General features: G+C 38.0%; 1 protein-coding gene across 2 annotated transcripts in view; it reads left to right on the forward strand.

Annotated features, from left to right (window-relative positions):
- Positions 1 to 4,991: 4,991 nt before the first annotated feature.
- Positions 4,992 to 13,851, forward strand: part of lhx1a (LIM homeobox 1a) — a 32,862-nt gene continuing 24,002 nt past the window's right edge. For both annotated transcript variants that reach the window (XM_061926010.1, XM_061926011.1), the window contains exons 1-3: positions 4,992 to 5,409; positions 8,976 to 9,199; positions 13,152 to 13,435. In XM_061926010.1, the coding sequence (XP_061781994.1) occupies positions 5,240 to 5,409; positions 8,976 to 9,199; positions 13,152 to 13,435 (678 nt within the window). In that variant the 5' untranslated portion in view covers positions 4,992 to 5,239. The remainder of the gene's footprint in view (positions 5,410 to 8,975; positions 9,200 to 13,151; positions 13,436 to 13,851) is intronic.

The following is a 13,851-nucleotide window of genomic DNA, read 5'->3' on the forward strand; positions in this document are numbered from 1 at the left end:
TGTAAAACGGACCAACGCCAGCCACGACGTTTAACAACAGCAAGATTAATTGATCAAAAATGATTTTAAAGATTGAAAGTCCCACGGGATCGGCGCATATGCATACCTTACATCAGGGCCGGCCCGTGGCATAGGCCGTATAGGCAAATGCTAAGGGCGCCGTCCATCAGGGGGCGCCATGCCAGTGCCACAAATGTTGGAGAAAAAAAAAAAAAAAAAAAAAGTTGGTACTATTATTTCTAAATACAAAAAATAATCCCACGTTAATTAAAATGCAAAGTAAAGCCTATTTAATAGAAATATTATTTGTTACAACATTACGCCCCCCCCCCCCCCTCCTCCCCCCGCACGGTGCGCCCCCTCCCTTCCCGTATCATGACTCTTTTTGGACGTCACCACATCAAAAAAATCAACACAAGATGTCAAAACGGCCAAAACTGTCAGGTGCCCAGGGAAGAAAAAAGAGAAAAGAAGAGGAGGAGAAACGAGAAAAGACAAGAGGTAGCAGGTAGGTAACGTTAGCCTACATGAAATTATTTGTCTGTTACAGAATGTGATAGTAACCTGGCTGTTACGATCCGCTGCCCGGATCATAGTTTGTTTATGTTTGAGTCACATGTTTTCAGCACCTTGATTTTGTTTGTGTTCAGTTGCCATGTCAACTGATTACATTCACCTGCCTCTGGTTAGTGTTCGGGACGCGCACCTGTTGCCCGGGCACTAATCAGAGGGCTATTTAGTCTTTGCCCTGGCCTCACTCGGTCTGGCTTCCTAGTTTGTTCCCATACAACAGATAACGACAACTTTGATTCCCGCTAGCTTTTCACGCTATGCCATTTTGCCTGCTAGCTCCCACGCTAGTCCTTTTGTTTTTGCCTTTTGCTATTTGCACGTCTTTTGTTCGTTCCCCGTACGATTTATATTTTCAATAAATTATTTTCCTACCTGCAAGCTGTGTCCGAAGCCGTCTGCATCCTTGGGAGAACCACACCCGCATCACTATGCGACCCAGTCGTTTCACTGGCTTTTTAGCATTAAGCTAATGTTACATGATTCAGCAATTGCTAATCAATAAATAGCGAGTTCTGTTTTAACGTCGGGTTAATATTGTGGAGGGGGCTAAATTGTTATGGAAAATAATAATGTAACGTTAGGTAATTACAGTACTCCCCCCTTACATTCCTTTTGGGACATTTGTATTAGATCTTTTAAGCAGGTGTTTTTTGTTTTACATTGTTATTGCCTTCTGGTTAGCTAATGTTTGCCCTGCAGGTAATAGTCACTTTTCCACCCCTTTTATATATTAGGTATAGTTGTAAGTAAAAAAAAAAAAAAAAGGTCAAAGACAAAGCTATTCGGGTTCTTGTGAGTATATACACTTCACTGCCGATGTGGGGGGGCGCCACCTAAAATCTTGCCTAGGGCGCCAGATTGGTTAGGGCCGGGCCTGTGCATACCCTACATTACTTTCATCTATATATATTTTTTTAAGGCTTTTATTTTATTTTGTAGTAGTAGTAGTAACTTCCTTGTTCATTTCCAGTGACGTGGGGGCCACAGAGGGGCCAGTGTGCATGTCTAGAGGAGCCTGATAAAGATCACATGTACTGTAATCTCAACATTCAGCTGGAAGAGATCACATTTGGGGGGGGGGGGGGGGGGGTCCGATTTGTTCCACTTTGCAATGTAAACGTAGTCCGGGTCACGTCATTAGGCACCAACATGTTTAAAACATCTTTGGAGTGACGTCACGACTCCTGCCTTTTTAGGTTGTTGTCATATCTCCTCTCGCGCGCGCACGCGCACACGCACGCAGCCCCCCGACGGAGCGTGCAGACAAATAAAGGTGTCACCGTGAGAATTAATGATTGCATGCATCTCCTGCTCTCCTTCATTATCTCAGATTAATTATCTTACTTCACTTCATAAACCTTCAATCTCCTGGGCCGTCTTACACAACAATGAGCTCGGCTTTTATGGACTCCACGCAAATATCTTGGTGGCGCGCGGGAGTCACGTGCGCGACGTCAAGGAACAAAAACACGGACTATGTAAGAGAGGACGTCGTCACGTGACTTTATCATTGGAATACTTCTTCAATATCACCAATAATAGCATTAAAATGCTTATGAAAGTACAAAAAATAACAATTGACTCAATAAAAAGACATGATTGCACATCTATACGTTACTTCTGCAATTCAAAGTAAATGTAAAGAATTGTATTTATTTATCAGCATTTTATTTTTAAATGTTTCCGGTTTCTTAAACATCACAAACCCAAATTTGCAAGCAAAAAGAGACTTAATTAAAGGTTCAAAACTGAGTAATTTGTGCAGGTTTGGTCTGGTTTTGAAGCTGCTTTCTTTACCAATCGATGCTCGCTCAGGCGATAACGAAAGTCATCAATTGTTTTCACACTTCATGTTCCGGTAAACCGGCAGCTGGACCGTGAATGTGTGCCGCCCGTGCAGGACCATAAACCTGCTCCTAGGTTCTATGCACGCACTTCTAGTCCCTGCATGCTGCAAGAAAGTACCATCGGATATGGGAATATTTCAATGTGTTTATTTGACATGTGAACAAAACAATGCATGCACATGTTTTATTCAACAATTAAGACCGAATGATTCTTATTTACATCTTGAAGTGGATTCAATTAGGAATAATCACTTGTCGAATGTACACATTTATGACATACAAAAATACTAGCATGGCATTTGTCATCCTGTAATCATTTTATTATACTCTGACCAGCATTCTTATTATAATAAAGTAGCAAAACACGTTCTTGACATAACATGTAACCAAGAGAATACATGCAGTATGCGTGTTATAAATACACACATTCAATTAATTGTCTTTTACAAGTTAAATAAATGCACCATTTGAGTGTTATAATTAAAATCAATGCAGTATTTAAGTATTATACATGCAATAAATGCAGTATTTCAGTGTTACAATTACAATAAATGCTGTATTTGCGTATTAAAAGTAGAACAATGCAGTATTTGAGTGTGACAAATGGAATACATGCATTATTTTGGTATTACAACTATAATATTAAATGCAGTATTTGAATATTATAAACAAAAAATGCAGCATTTAAGTATTGCAAATAGAATATTAAATGCAGTGTTTGAGTATCTCAATTAAAATGCATGCAGAATGTGAGTAGAAATAGAAAAAATGCAGTATTTATTTATTTATTTATGTAGTAGAATTAAAGCAGTACTTGACTGTTATGAATAAAATAAATGCAGTATTTGACTGTTATAAATAAAACACATGCAGTATTTGAGTAGTAGAATTAAAGCAGTAATTGACTGTTATGAATAAAATAAATGCAGTATTTGACTAACAAATAAAAAATAATGCAGTATTTGACTATTGTAAATAAAATAAACACAAGTGTTACAAATTGAACATGAATGCAGTATTGTGTTACTAATACAGTATAATGAAGGCATTTTTAAGTAGTGGAATACGTGCAGTATTTGAGCTTTATAAATTAAATAAATGCAGTATTTGAGTATTACAGAAATAACAAGACTACAGCATCGAGTATTACAATTGCAGTAGAGTAAAGGCAGTATTTGAGAGTTATAAATAAAATAAACGCAGTATTTGAGTAGTGGAATACATGCAATATTTGAGAATAACAAATTATCAATAAAAGTGCAGCATTGAGTCACACAAATGCCGTATTTGAGTGGTGAAGGCAGTATTTGACAGTGATAAATAAAATAAACGCAGTATTTAAGTTGTACAAAAAGAATAAGATCATATACAAATGTAGTATTTGAGAGTAATAAATAGAAATAAACGCACTGAGTATTACAAAAAGAATGAGATCATATACAAATGCAGTATTTGATAGGTGAAGGCAGTATCTGAGAGTAATACATGAAATACATGCAGTATTAGAGAGTAATGCATTAAATAAATGCAGTATTAGAGAGTACTACATGAAATAAATGCAGTATTAGGGAGTAATGCATTAAATAAATGCAGTATTAGAGAGTAATGCATTAAATAAATGCAGTATTAGAGTACTACATGAAATAAATTCAGTATTAGAGAGCAATGCATGAAAAACATGCAGTATTAGAGAGTACTAAATTAAATAAATGCATTAGAGAGTAATACATTCAATAAATGCAGTATTAGAGAGCACTACAATAAATGCAGTATTGGAGAGTAATGCATTAAATAAATGCAGTATTGGAGAGTAATGCATTAAATAAATGCAGTATTAGAAAGTACTACATGAAATAAATGCAGTATTAGAGAGCAATGCATGAAATACATGCAGTATTAGAGAGTACTAAATTAAATAAATGCAGCATTAGAGAGTAATGCATTCAATAAATGCAGTATTAGAGAGTACTACAATAAATAAATGCAGTATTAGAGAGTAATGCATTCAATAAATGCAGTATTAGAGAGTACTACAATAAATAAATGCAGTATTAGAGAGTAATGCATTAAATAAATGCAGTATTAGAGAGTACTACGATAAATAAATGCAGTATTAGAGAGTAATGCATTAAATAAATGCAGTATTAGAGAGTACTACAATAAATAAATGCAGTATTAAAGAGTAATGCATTAAATGAATGCAGTATTAGAGAGTACTACATGAAATACATGCAGTATTAGAGAGTACTACATGAAATACATGCAGTATGAGAGAGTACTACAATAAATAAAGTCAGTATGAGAGAGTACTAGAATAAGTAAAGTCAGTATCTGAGTGAGGATGAGGATGCTACCTGCGCGGTCTTCATCAGGTCCTGATTCGGCAGACTCGGCGGACACTCGGCGGCTTTTCAGTCCCGACTCGCAGCGGACGTTCGGCGGACGAAGGTTGGGTTTGTTGTCTGCTGGCGCGCCGCTGATTGGTCCAGCGAGGGCGGGTGACGTCATCGGGCTGGAGCAAAAGGTATAGGGAAGAGTTTCTTCTTCCCGCCAGTGCAGACGTGACGCGTCACGGCACCGCAGGCGGACGCTATGAGCCCAACACCCACCGGAACCGCCGGTGCGTCCAGGCGCGGATGAAGTTGGGATATTCGTTTCGTCTTCTTCTATCTGGACGGATAAACACCATCCAGGATCCAAAGGTCGATTCTTCCTTCATTCGGACACGCGCGGACTGACCCAGAAGGTTCCGATTCGGATGTTCGGCCGCCGCCGCCGCTGCTGCTGCTGACTCCGTCCCGCGGTACCGAGCCGGCGTCATGGTGCACTGTGCGGGCTGCGAGAGGCCCATCCTGGACCGCTTTCTGCTCAACGTGCTGGACCGAGCCTGGCACGTCAAGTGCGTGCAGTGCGCGGACTGCAAGTGCAACTTGACGGAGAAGTGCTTTTCCAGGGACGGAAGACTTTACTGCAAGAACGATTTCTTCAGGTAACACGAGATTCGTCCTCCTTCAGGTGGCACCTTCTCAAAGATATCATCTTTTAATCAAGCATTTGTGAAAAAGGGTATATATGTATTTAAACAAAACGATTTCTTCAAATAACCGCAGTATTAGTATTCCGATTCGTCCTCCTTTAAATGAAATATGATATATGTTTTTTTTTTAATCAAGCATTTGTGAAAAAGGGTATATGAGACGTCATATATGTATTTAAACAAAACGATTTCTTCAGTTAACCGCAGTATTAGTATTCCGATTCGTCCTCCTTTAAATGAAATATGATATATGTGTTGTTGTTTTTTTAAATCAAGCATTTGGTATTTTTTATTTTCTGGAAAAGGGTATATGAGACGTTATATATATTTAAACAAAACGATAACAGCAGTATTAGTATTCCGATTTATCCTCACTTAAATTAAATATTTTTTTTTTAATAAAGCATTTGTGTAAAAAGGTATACGAGACGTTATATATATATTTAAACAAAACGATTTCTTCATGTAACAGCAGTTTTAGTATCCCGATTCATCCTCACTTTAAATTGAATATGATATATATATTTTTTTAAATCAAGCATTTGTATAAAAGGGTATACGAGACGTTATATATATTTAAACAAAACGATTTCTTCATGTAACAGCAGTTTTAGTATTCCGATTCATCCTCACTTTAAATTGAATATGATATATATATTTTTTTAAATCAAGCATTTGTGTAAAAGGGTATACGAGACATTATATACATTTAGATACAACGATTTCTTCATGTATCCGTTTCGTCCTCCTTTAAATGAAATATGATATATGTATTTGTTTAATCAAGCCTTTGGTATTTTTAATTTGTGGAAAAGGGTATATGAGACGTTATATAGATTTAAATGGACTTATTATTTTCCACATACTTGTGAAATTAATAACGCGGTGTAAATACTTATTATTATAATATACAATAGCATCTTGATGGAAGGCCTAGTAAACATGTCTATAATTGCATAATGCAATCATAACAGTAAAAGTAATCATACAACAATGTTTACATTTTCGTTCAAACCAATGAAGCGTTTAAAATATTGATTTAACTTCTTAAAGCTCATTAATTATCGACATGTTTGCCAGTAAAAAATACTAAAACGCAGCAATATATAATAGAGATATAAAAATACAAAAGTCTAATTAAAGAAATATGATCATTTTGGTAATAAGTTTATATGTGAAAAAGGGCAATATATGAAGAAAGAAAAAGCGCATTGATGCATTTTGCACGCGCAGACTGCGTGTCAATAATCTTTGATGAGGAGGCACTAATTAAAAGCTTCTTCATTTGGATTGTTATGCGGGGTGAAAAAGACGCGGGGGGAAGCGACGTTTAACGAGTGTCGGCTCGCAGCGGGGCGGAAATCACACTTGGAGCAAACAAGCAAACAAGGTCGCACTCGGGCTCGAACCCGCGGGCCGCCGCAGCGCACATTTCAATGTTGGGGAGAAGATCAACAATCAGACGGACAATACACGTTGGAAATATCACACCTGGACTAATAGGCTTTCAATCATTCGCACATTTTACACACGCAACACTCACTAAATATCAAAACGTGTTGGCCGTAAAATATTACGTTAAAATTTGTTTGTTTTTTTGAAAAAAGTAAATGATAATTATAATGATACAATAAAACATAATCATCCGTTACTTGATCAATGGATCAGTACAATTGCTAATGTACACACAAAATAAAATTATCTTGTCATTTTGGCTTAAATAAATGAACAATACAACCATTTGTAGCAATAAAAACGATACAAAAAAAGGGGAGGAGAGTTAAATAAAATAGTTTTATCGCCATAAAGTTTTTTTTTTCGTTTGAACACATTTATTATAAAAGATAATATTCATATTCAACATGCTAGATTAAAGGATTTATGGCGGGGGTGTTCAAAGTGCGGCACGGGGGCCTTTTTGAAAAAAAGGAAATAAACAAGGCCTGGATTAGAACGCCACACAAAAAACTATGAAAAATTTAACTGGCTCCAATGAAGCCAAAATGTGACCTGAAAACAAAAATACATTTATTTCAAAAGATAATATTATTATTAAACATGCGAGAATAATAGACTTATGGCCGGGGGGTGTCCAAAGTGCGGCACAGGGGCCTTTTGCGGCCCGCAGATTGCTTTTTAATGGCCTGCGACACATTCTTAAAAGGAAATAAACAAGGCCTGGATTAGAACGCCACACGAAAAACTATGAAAAATTTAACTGGCTCCAATGAAGCCAAAATGTGACCTGAAAACAAAAAAACATTTATTTCAAAAGATAATATTAACATTAAACATGCGAGAATAATAGACTTATGGCCGTGGGTGTCCAAAGTGCGGCACAGGGGCCTTTTGCGGCCCGTAGATTGCTTTTTAATGGCCTGCGACAAATCCTTAAAAGGAAATAAACACGGCCTGGATTAGAACGCCACACAAAAAACTATGAAAAATTTAACTGGCTCCAATGAAGCCAAAATGTGACCTGAAAACAAAAAAAACATTTATTTCAAAAGATAATATTAATATTAAACATGCGAGAATAATAGACTTATGACCGGGGGGTGTCCAAAGTGCGGCACAGGGGCCTTTTGCGGCCCGCAGATTGCTTTTTAATGGCCTGCGACACATTCTTAAAAGGAAATAAACACGGCCTGGATTAGAACGCCATACAAAAAACTATGAAAAAATTTAACGGCTCCAATGAAGCCAAAATGTGACCTGAAAACAAAAAAACATTTATTTCAAAAGATAATATTAATATTAAACATGCGAGAATAATAGACTTATGGCCGTGGGTGTCCAAAGTGCGGCACAGGGGCCTTTTGCGGCCCGCAGATTGCTTTTTAATGGCCTGCGACACATTCTTAAAAGGTGAAACAAAAAACTATGAAGAAATGTAACCAACGAACCCAGAATGTGACCTGAAAACAATAATGGCCAACAACCTGTACATCTGACTGTATATCAGTGTGAAAGAAAACAAAAATATATACGACAAATAACGTTGTTTTGGTCTGTACAGAAAATGATTTGCCAAAAATTGGGGGGAAAAAATCCTTAGAGAATTTTTTTTTGACCGACTGAACCACCTGATACTGAAAAATAATAATAATAATAATAATACATTCAATCAGGAACATTAACTCAGTAAATATCAAACACTTTAACCTACAAAACTAAAATGAAAAAAACAATCTGTGCTGATATTTATATAAACAAGATGAGGATTAATGGCTGCAATGAGCAAGCGGATACTGATAAAGCACGTCATTGAGAAGGCCTGCGGTGTATAATATCTGAAGATTTCCTTGCATCCTGTCATCGCCAACACGTGGATCTTGGAAGATAAGGTTAAGAAATATAAGATAAAAAAAGGTTCTGGTCGGCGGACTAAACATAGAAAAGAAAAAGAAAGACAAGATCTTAAGGGGGTTTTAAATGGTCAACATTTTGCATGAGCGCTTAAAAAGGTGCATGCCATGTTGTGCACGACATGACAAGAAACTGCGTGTCCCCCGCAGGAGGTTCGGCACCAAGTGTGGCGGCTGCTCGCAGGGCATCTGCCCCAGCGACCTGGTGAGGAGGGCGCGCAGCAAGGTCTTCCACCTCAACTGCTTCACCTGCATGATGTGCAACAAGCAGCTCTCCACCGGCGAGGAGCTCTACATCATCGACGAGAACAAGTTTGTGTGCAAGGACGACTACGTCACCAACGCCAGCGTGAAGGACGCCAGCCTGCTCTCGGGTACGTTCACGGTGCACAATCTACGTGCTAAATATTAGCTTTTTTTTTTATCGCTCTTCTGACAGAGGACCTAGATTACAGATACATATTTGACTAGCAGTAACTGTGGTGCGTTCAAGGACCATCAAATAAAGTATGGCATCTAATTAGGGCTTGTGATATCAATATATATTGCGATAGATACGTAATCGATATACATAAAAAGTGCGTTCAATACGCCAACCGAGGGACCGTAGTCAGACCAATGTGGTCTGTACATGATGCAAGGCACTCGTCCCCACTAGGACTGCTAATACCACACCGCCTTAGCCGCGCTCACCCTTTAGAGCACAGCTGTAACTTCCTGCCACTAAACCTGCAGAAAAAAAGTTCTTCTCAGGTTACTCTGTTTACATTTTCACAGTTTTTGTACACTTTATGAAGCATTTCTTACATTTTACGAGCTTATTGTTAAGTGTGTATTCTGATTTTAAAATGCTAACATTGTTTGAGTCTTTTCCATGCTTGTGTTGACAGTTCCTTTGTGCCTCGATATTTATTTATACATTTAAGATCAAATATATTTTTATCCTGCTCCTATTTCCCATAGGTCATAAAACATGTAAATAATTATTGATATCGATCGATATATTAGTAATATTTAAACAATTACTGCAAAACAAAAAATAATTTCCATACTTAAATAAGAATAACAGGGCAAATTAATGTTACACAAATAGTTCTTCTCAGGTTTCTCTATGTTTACATTTTCACAGTTTTCTTACATTTTAAGTTTTTCGTACGTATTCCTTATTTTTGCACATTCCTTTTTAAAGATTATTGTTAAGTGTTCAATGTGATTTTACTATTTTGTTGACATTGTTTGAGTGTTTTCCATGCTTGTGTTGACATTTCCTTTCTGCCTTGATAGCTGAGGGATTATAATCACAGGAAGTTACATTTTAAATAAAATATACTTTTATCCTGCTCCGTATTTATCATAGGTCATAAAAAATGTCAATAATTATCGATGTCGACCGATATATTAATCATATTTAAACAATTATTGCAAAACAAAAAATAATGTCCATAGTTAAATAGGAATAACAGGGCAAATTAATGTTACACAGACGTTATTTCCTAGCATTAAACCTGCAGAAAATAGTTCTTCTCAGGTTTCTCTATATTTACAAGTTCAGTTTTCTTACACTTTATGAAGCATTTCATCCATATTCCTTCATTTTAAGAGCTTATTGCTAAGTGTTCAATGAGATTGTACTATTTTGTTGACATTGTTTGAGTCTTTTCCATGCTTGTGTTGACATTTCCTTTCTGCCTTGATAGCTGAGGGATTATAATCACAGGAAGTTACATTTCAAATAAAATATATTTTTCTCAAGCTCCTTATTTTCCATAAGCCATAAAAAATATCAATCATTATTGATATCAACCGAAACAAAACACTTATATCGCGATTCAGTTGTCAGCCGTACGACCCTGCCCTGCGTCTGACCCTATGACGAAAAACATTGCCTATAAAACAAATGTAACAGATTGAGGGCTCCTTTCGTCGTTGGTTTTATTTACTGATGACATGTTCTATAAAACTCTCATCACTTATTGTATACAGACCTTGGTTTTAAGGTCACCTTTTGGTTCATTTTGTACATGAAAGATGCTAAAAGCAATACGATGTATGCTAATTAGTGTAATATTTTTTCAGCAATAGTCACTACATATTATTTTTTAGAATAAACTGAGCGCCAGTAGAAGTTGCGAGCTGAAAATGGCGGCACACGGCTTCTATGTGATCCACTTGTCTTTGTTGACATATTTCCAAGTGTTCTTAAACAGGAGACTTTACCCACAAAGGAGCATATTTAATTAAGCCTTAATCCTCCTTGGCACTAAAGCCTGCTCGCCAAAGACTGCAACGTACTTGTTTATAAACACTTTTGAGTAAATATTACAATATCAATCCATATGGTTGCATCCCAAAAACGGACCAAGAGTGTACCGTATTTTCCGCACCATAAGGCGCCCTGGGTTATAAGCCGCGCCTTCAATGAACGGCATATTTCAAAACTTTGTCCACCTATAAGCCGCCCCGTGTTATAAGCCGCATCTAACTGCGCTAAAGGGAATGTCAAAAAAACAGTCAGATAGGTCAGTCAAACTTTAATAATATATTAAAAACCAGCGTGATGTGGGCGCGCATGGAGTCGTATATCAACATGGACAGAGCTGCGTGAAAAAAGCCACCCGGCCTCTTCGCGTAAACTTCCCTTAACCACTCGCTCATCTTTTCTTCATCCATCCATCCCTTCGAGTTAGCTTTTATGATGACGCCGGCTGGAAAGGTCTCTTTTGGCAAGGTCTTCCTTTTGAATATCACCATGGGTGGAAGTTTCTGGCCATTAGCATGGCAAGCTAGAACCACAGTGAAGGATGACTTCTCATTCCCTGTGGTGCGAATATTCACCGTACGTGCTCCCGTTGTATCCACAGTGCGGTTCACAGGAATATCAAAAGTCAGTGGAACCTCGTCCATGTTGATAATGTTCTCTGGCCGGATCTTTTTTTCAGCTATCTTGTTTTTACAATATGCACGGAAAGTAGCCAGCTTTTTTTGAAAGTCTTTAGGCAGTTGCTGTGAAATAGTAGTCCGTGTGCGGATGGAGAGATTGCGCCTTTTCATGAACCGGAAACCTGTCGCTTAGTAGGAGCCATTTTGTGGTCTTTACAGATGTAAACACACAAAGGAAATGAAACGTAATATCCGCGCGCTTCTTCTTCTTCTACGGGGGCGGGTGGTTGCTTACAGTAGAAGAAGAAGCGCTTCCTCTTCTATGGGAGCGGGTGCTTACCTTGGCGGTTGCTTGCCGTAGAAGAAGAAGCGCTTCCTCTTCTACGGGGAAAAAAGATGGCGGCTGTTTACCGTAGTTGCGAGACCTAAACTTTATGAAAATGAAACTTAATATTAATCCATATATAAAGCGCACCGGGTTATAAGCCGCACTGTCAGCTTTTGAGTAAATTTGTGGTTTTTAGGTGCGGCTAATAGTGCGGAAAATACGGTACTGTAAGAAATACACCTGAAAATGTCGATACTAATTTTAAAATTGTGTAAAATGACAGGACCCCGGGGAGCAGAGACAGCAGTAGTATTGTCAAAAGTGAACCCAACATCTTTAATTTTTCAACACACAGCAACATGTTATTTCCATTATAAATATTTGGTTGTGAAATGAAAATGAATGTTACAAGGTGTTACTTAAAATGAGATTATGTTGCCCAATTTGACATACAAACCATTTAAACAGCAAGCATACAGAATGAACTATTTTCAACTCTGTAAAGGACGTGCAGATACTGCATGATAATTCCAACATCCATACCGCCATCTTGGGAGTTAATCTTTTTAAATATACATCAGGGGGGTTGCCTATTGCCACAACGGTTAATGTTTTTCGATGCGAAGCTAATTATGTTGCATATTAAATAGTCCAGAGTGTACACCGCCTTCTGCCCGAATGCAGCTGAGATAGGCTCTAGCACCCCTCGCGACCCCGGAAGGGACAAGCGGTAGCAAACGAACGGATGGATTAAATAGGCAAACTATTCATCCCAAATTGCAGATTATAGGCCATATATGCATCCAATTTATTTTAATTACTTAAACATTTTAAAGCACATGCACAAATTCCTAATACAGCTTCTATCATCTTGTGGAGTTAATTAAAACAGATATATATTGGGAGGTTGCCTACAGCCACAGCTGTGAAAATACCCCAGTTTGAAGGGACATATGTGGAATAGATCGTATATTTGGACGATGTCGTAACGAAACATGTATTATAAGAGTATTCATTTCCCACACCTACACAGTGAGTGAGGGTCAGGAAGTGTTTAAGTCATTTGTTTGCATATCAGATGTGATTATAATCTCCATTTAAAACATTCTCATTTCCAGTTACGGCGTGCAGTGACCCCAGTTTATCCCCGGACTCCCAAGACCCCCTGCAGGACGACGTGGTCCTGAAGGACACGGAGATGGCCGCCCTCTCGGATAAGGAAACTGTAAATAACGAAAACGACGACCAGAACCTGGGCGGCAAGCGGCGCGGGCCGCGGACGACCATCAAGGCCAAGCAGCTGGAGACGCTGAAGGCAGCGTTTGCCGCGACCCCCAAACCCACCAGACACATCAGGGAGCAACTGGCCCAGGAGACCGGCCTCAACATGAGGGTCATCCAGGTCAGCGTCACGCTCGCACTAACATGACAGTAAAGGTACAAGACAAAAATCACTTGAGTGAATCGACACCTAAACTGCTGCTATCTGTTGAATATATATCATTAATAGTACATATTAAGTACAGTATATGTAAAAGTGTTGCTAATAAATCCCAACAGTCAGTAACAACTTTATAAAAATTATACTTTTTTTTTTTTTTAAATTGTATTTTATTTTTTTACATATAATCAAAGAAATACCGTATTTTCCGCACTATTAGCCGCACCTAAAAACCACAAATTTACTCAAAAGCTGACAGTGCGCCTTATAACCCGGTGCGCTTTATATATGGATTAATATTAAGATTCATTTTCATAAAGTTTAGGTCTCGCAACTACGGTAAACAGCCGCCATCTTTTTTCCCCGTAGAAGAGGAA

The sequence above is a fragment of the Nerophis lumbriciformis genome, linkage group LG30 (genome assembly GCF_033978685.3).
Source record: "Nerophis lumbriciformis linkage group LG30, RoL_Nlum_v2.1, whole genome shotgun sequence".
Lineage (NCBI taxonomy): Eukaryota > Metazoa > Chordata > Actinopteri > Syngnathiformes > Syngnathidae > Nerophis > Nerophis lumbriciformis.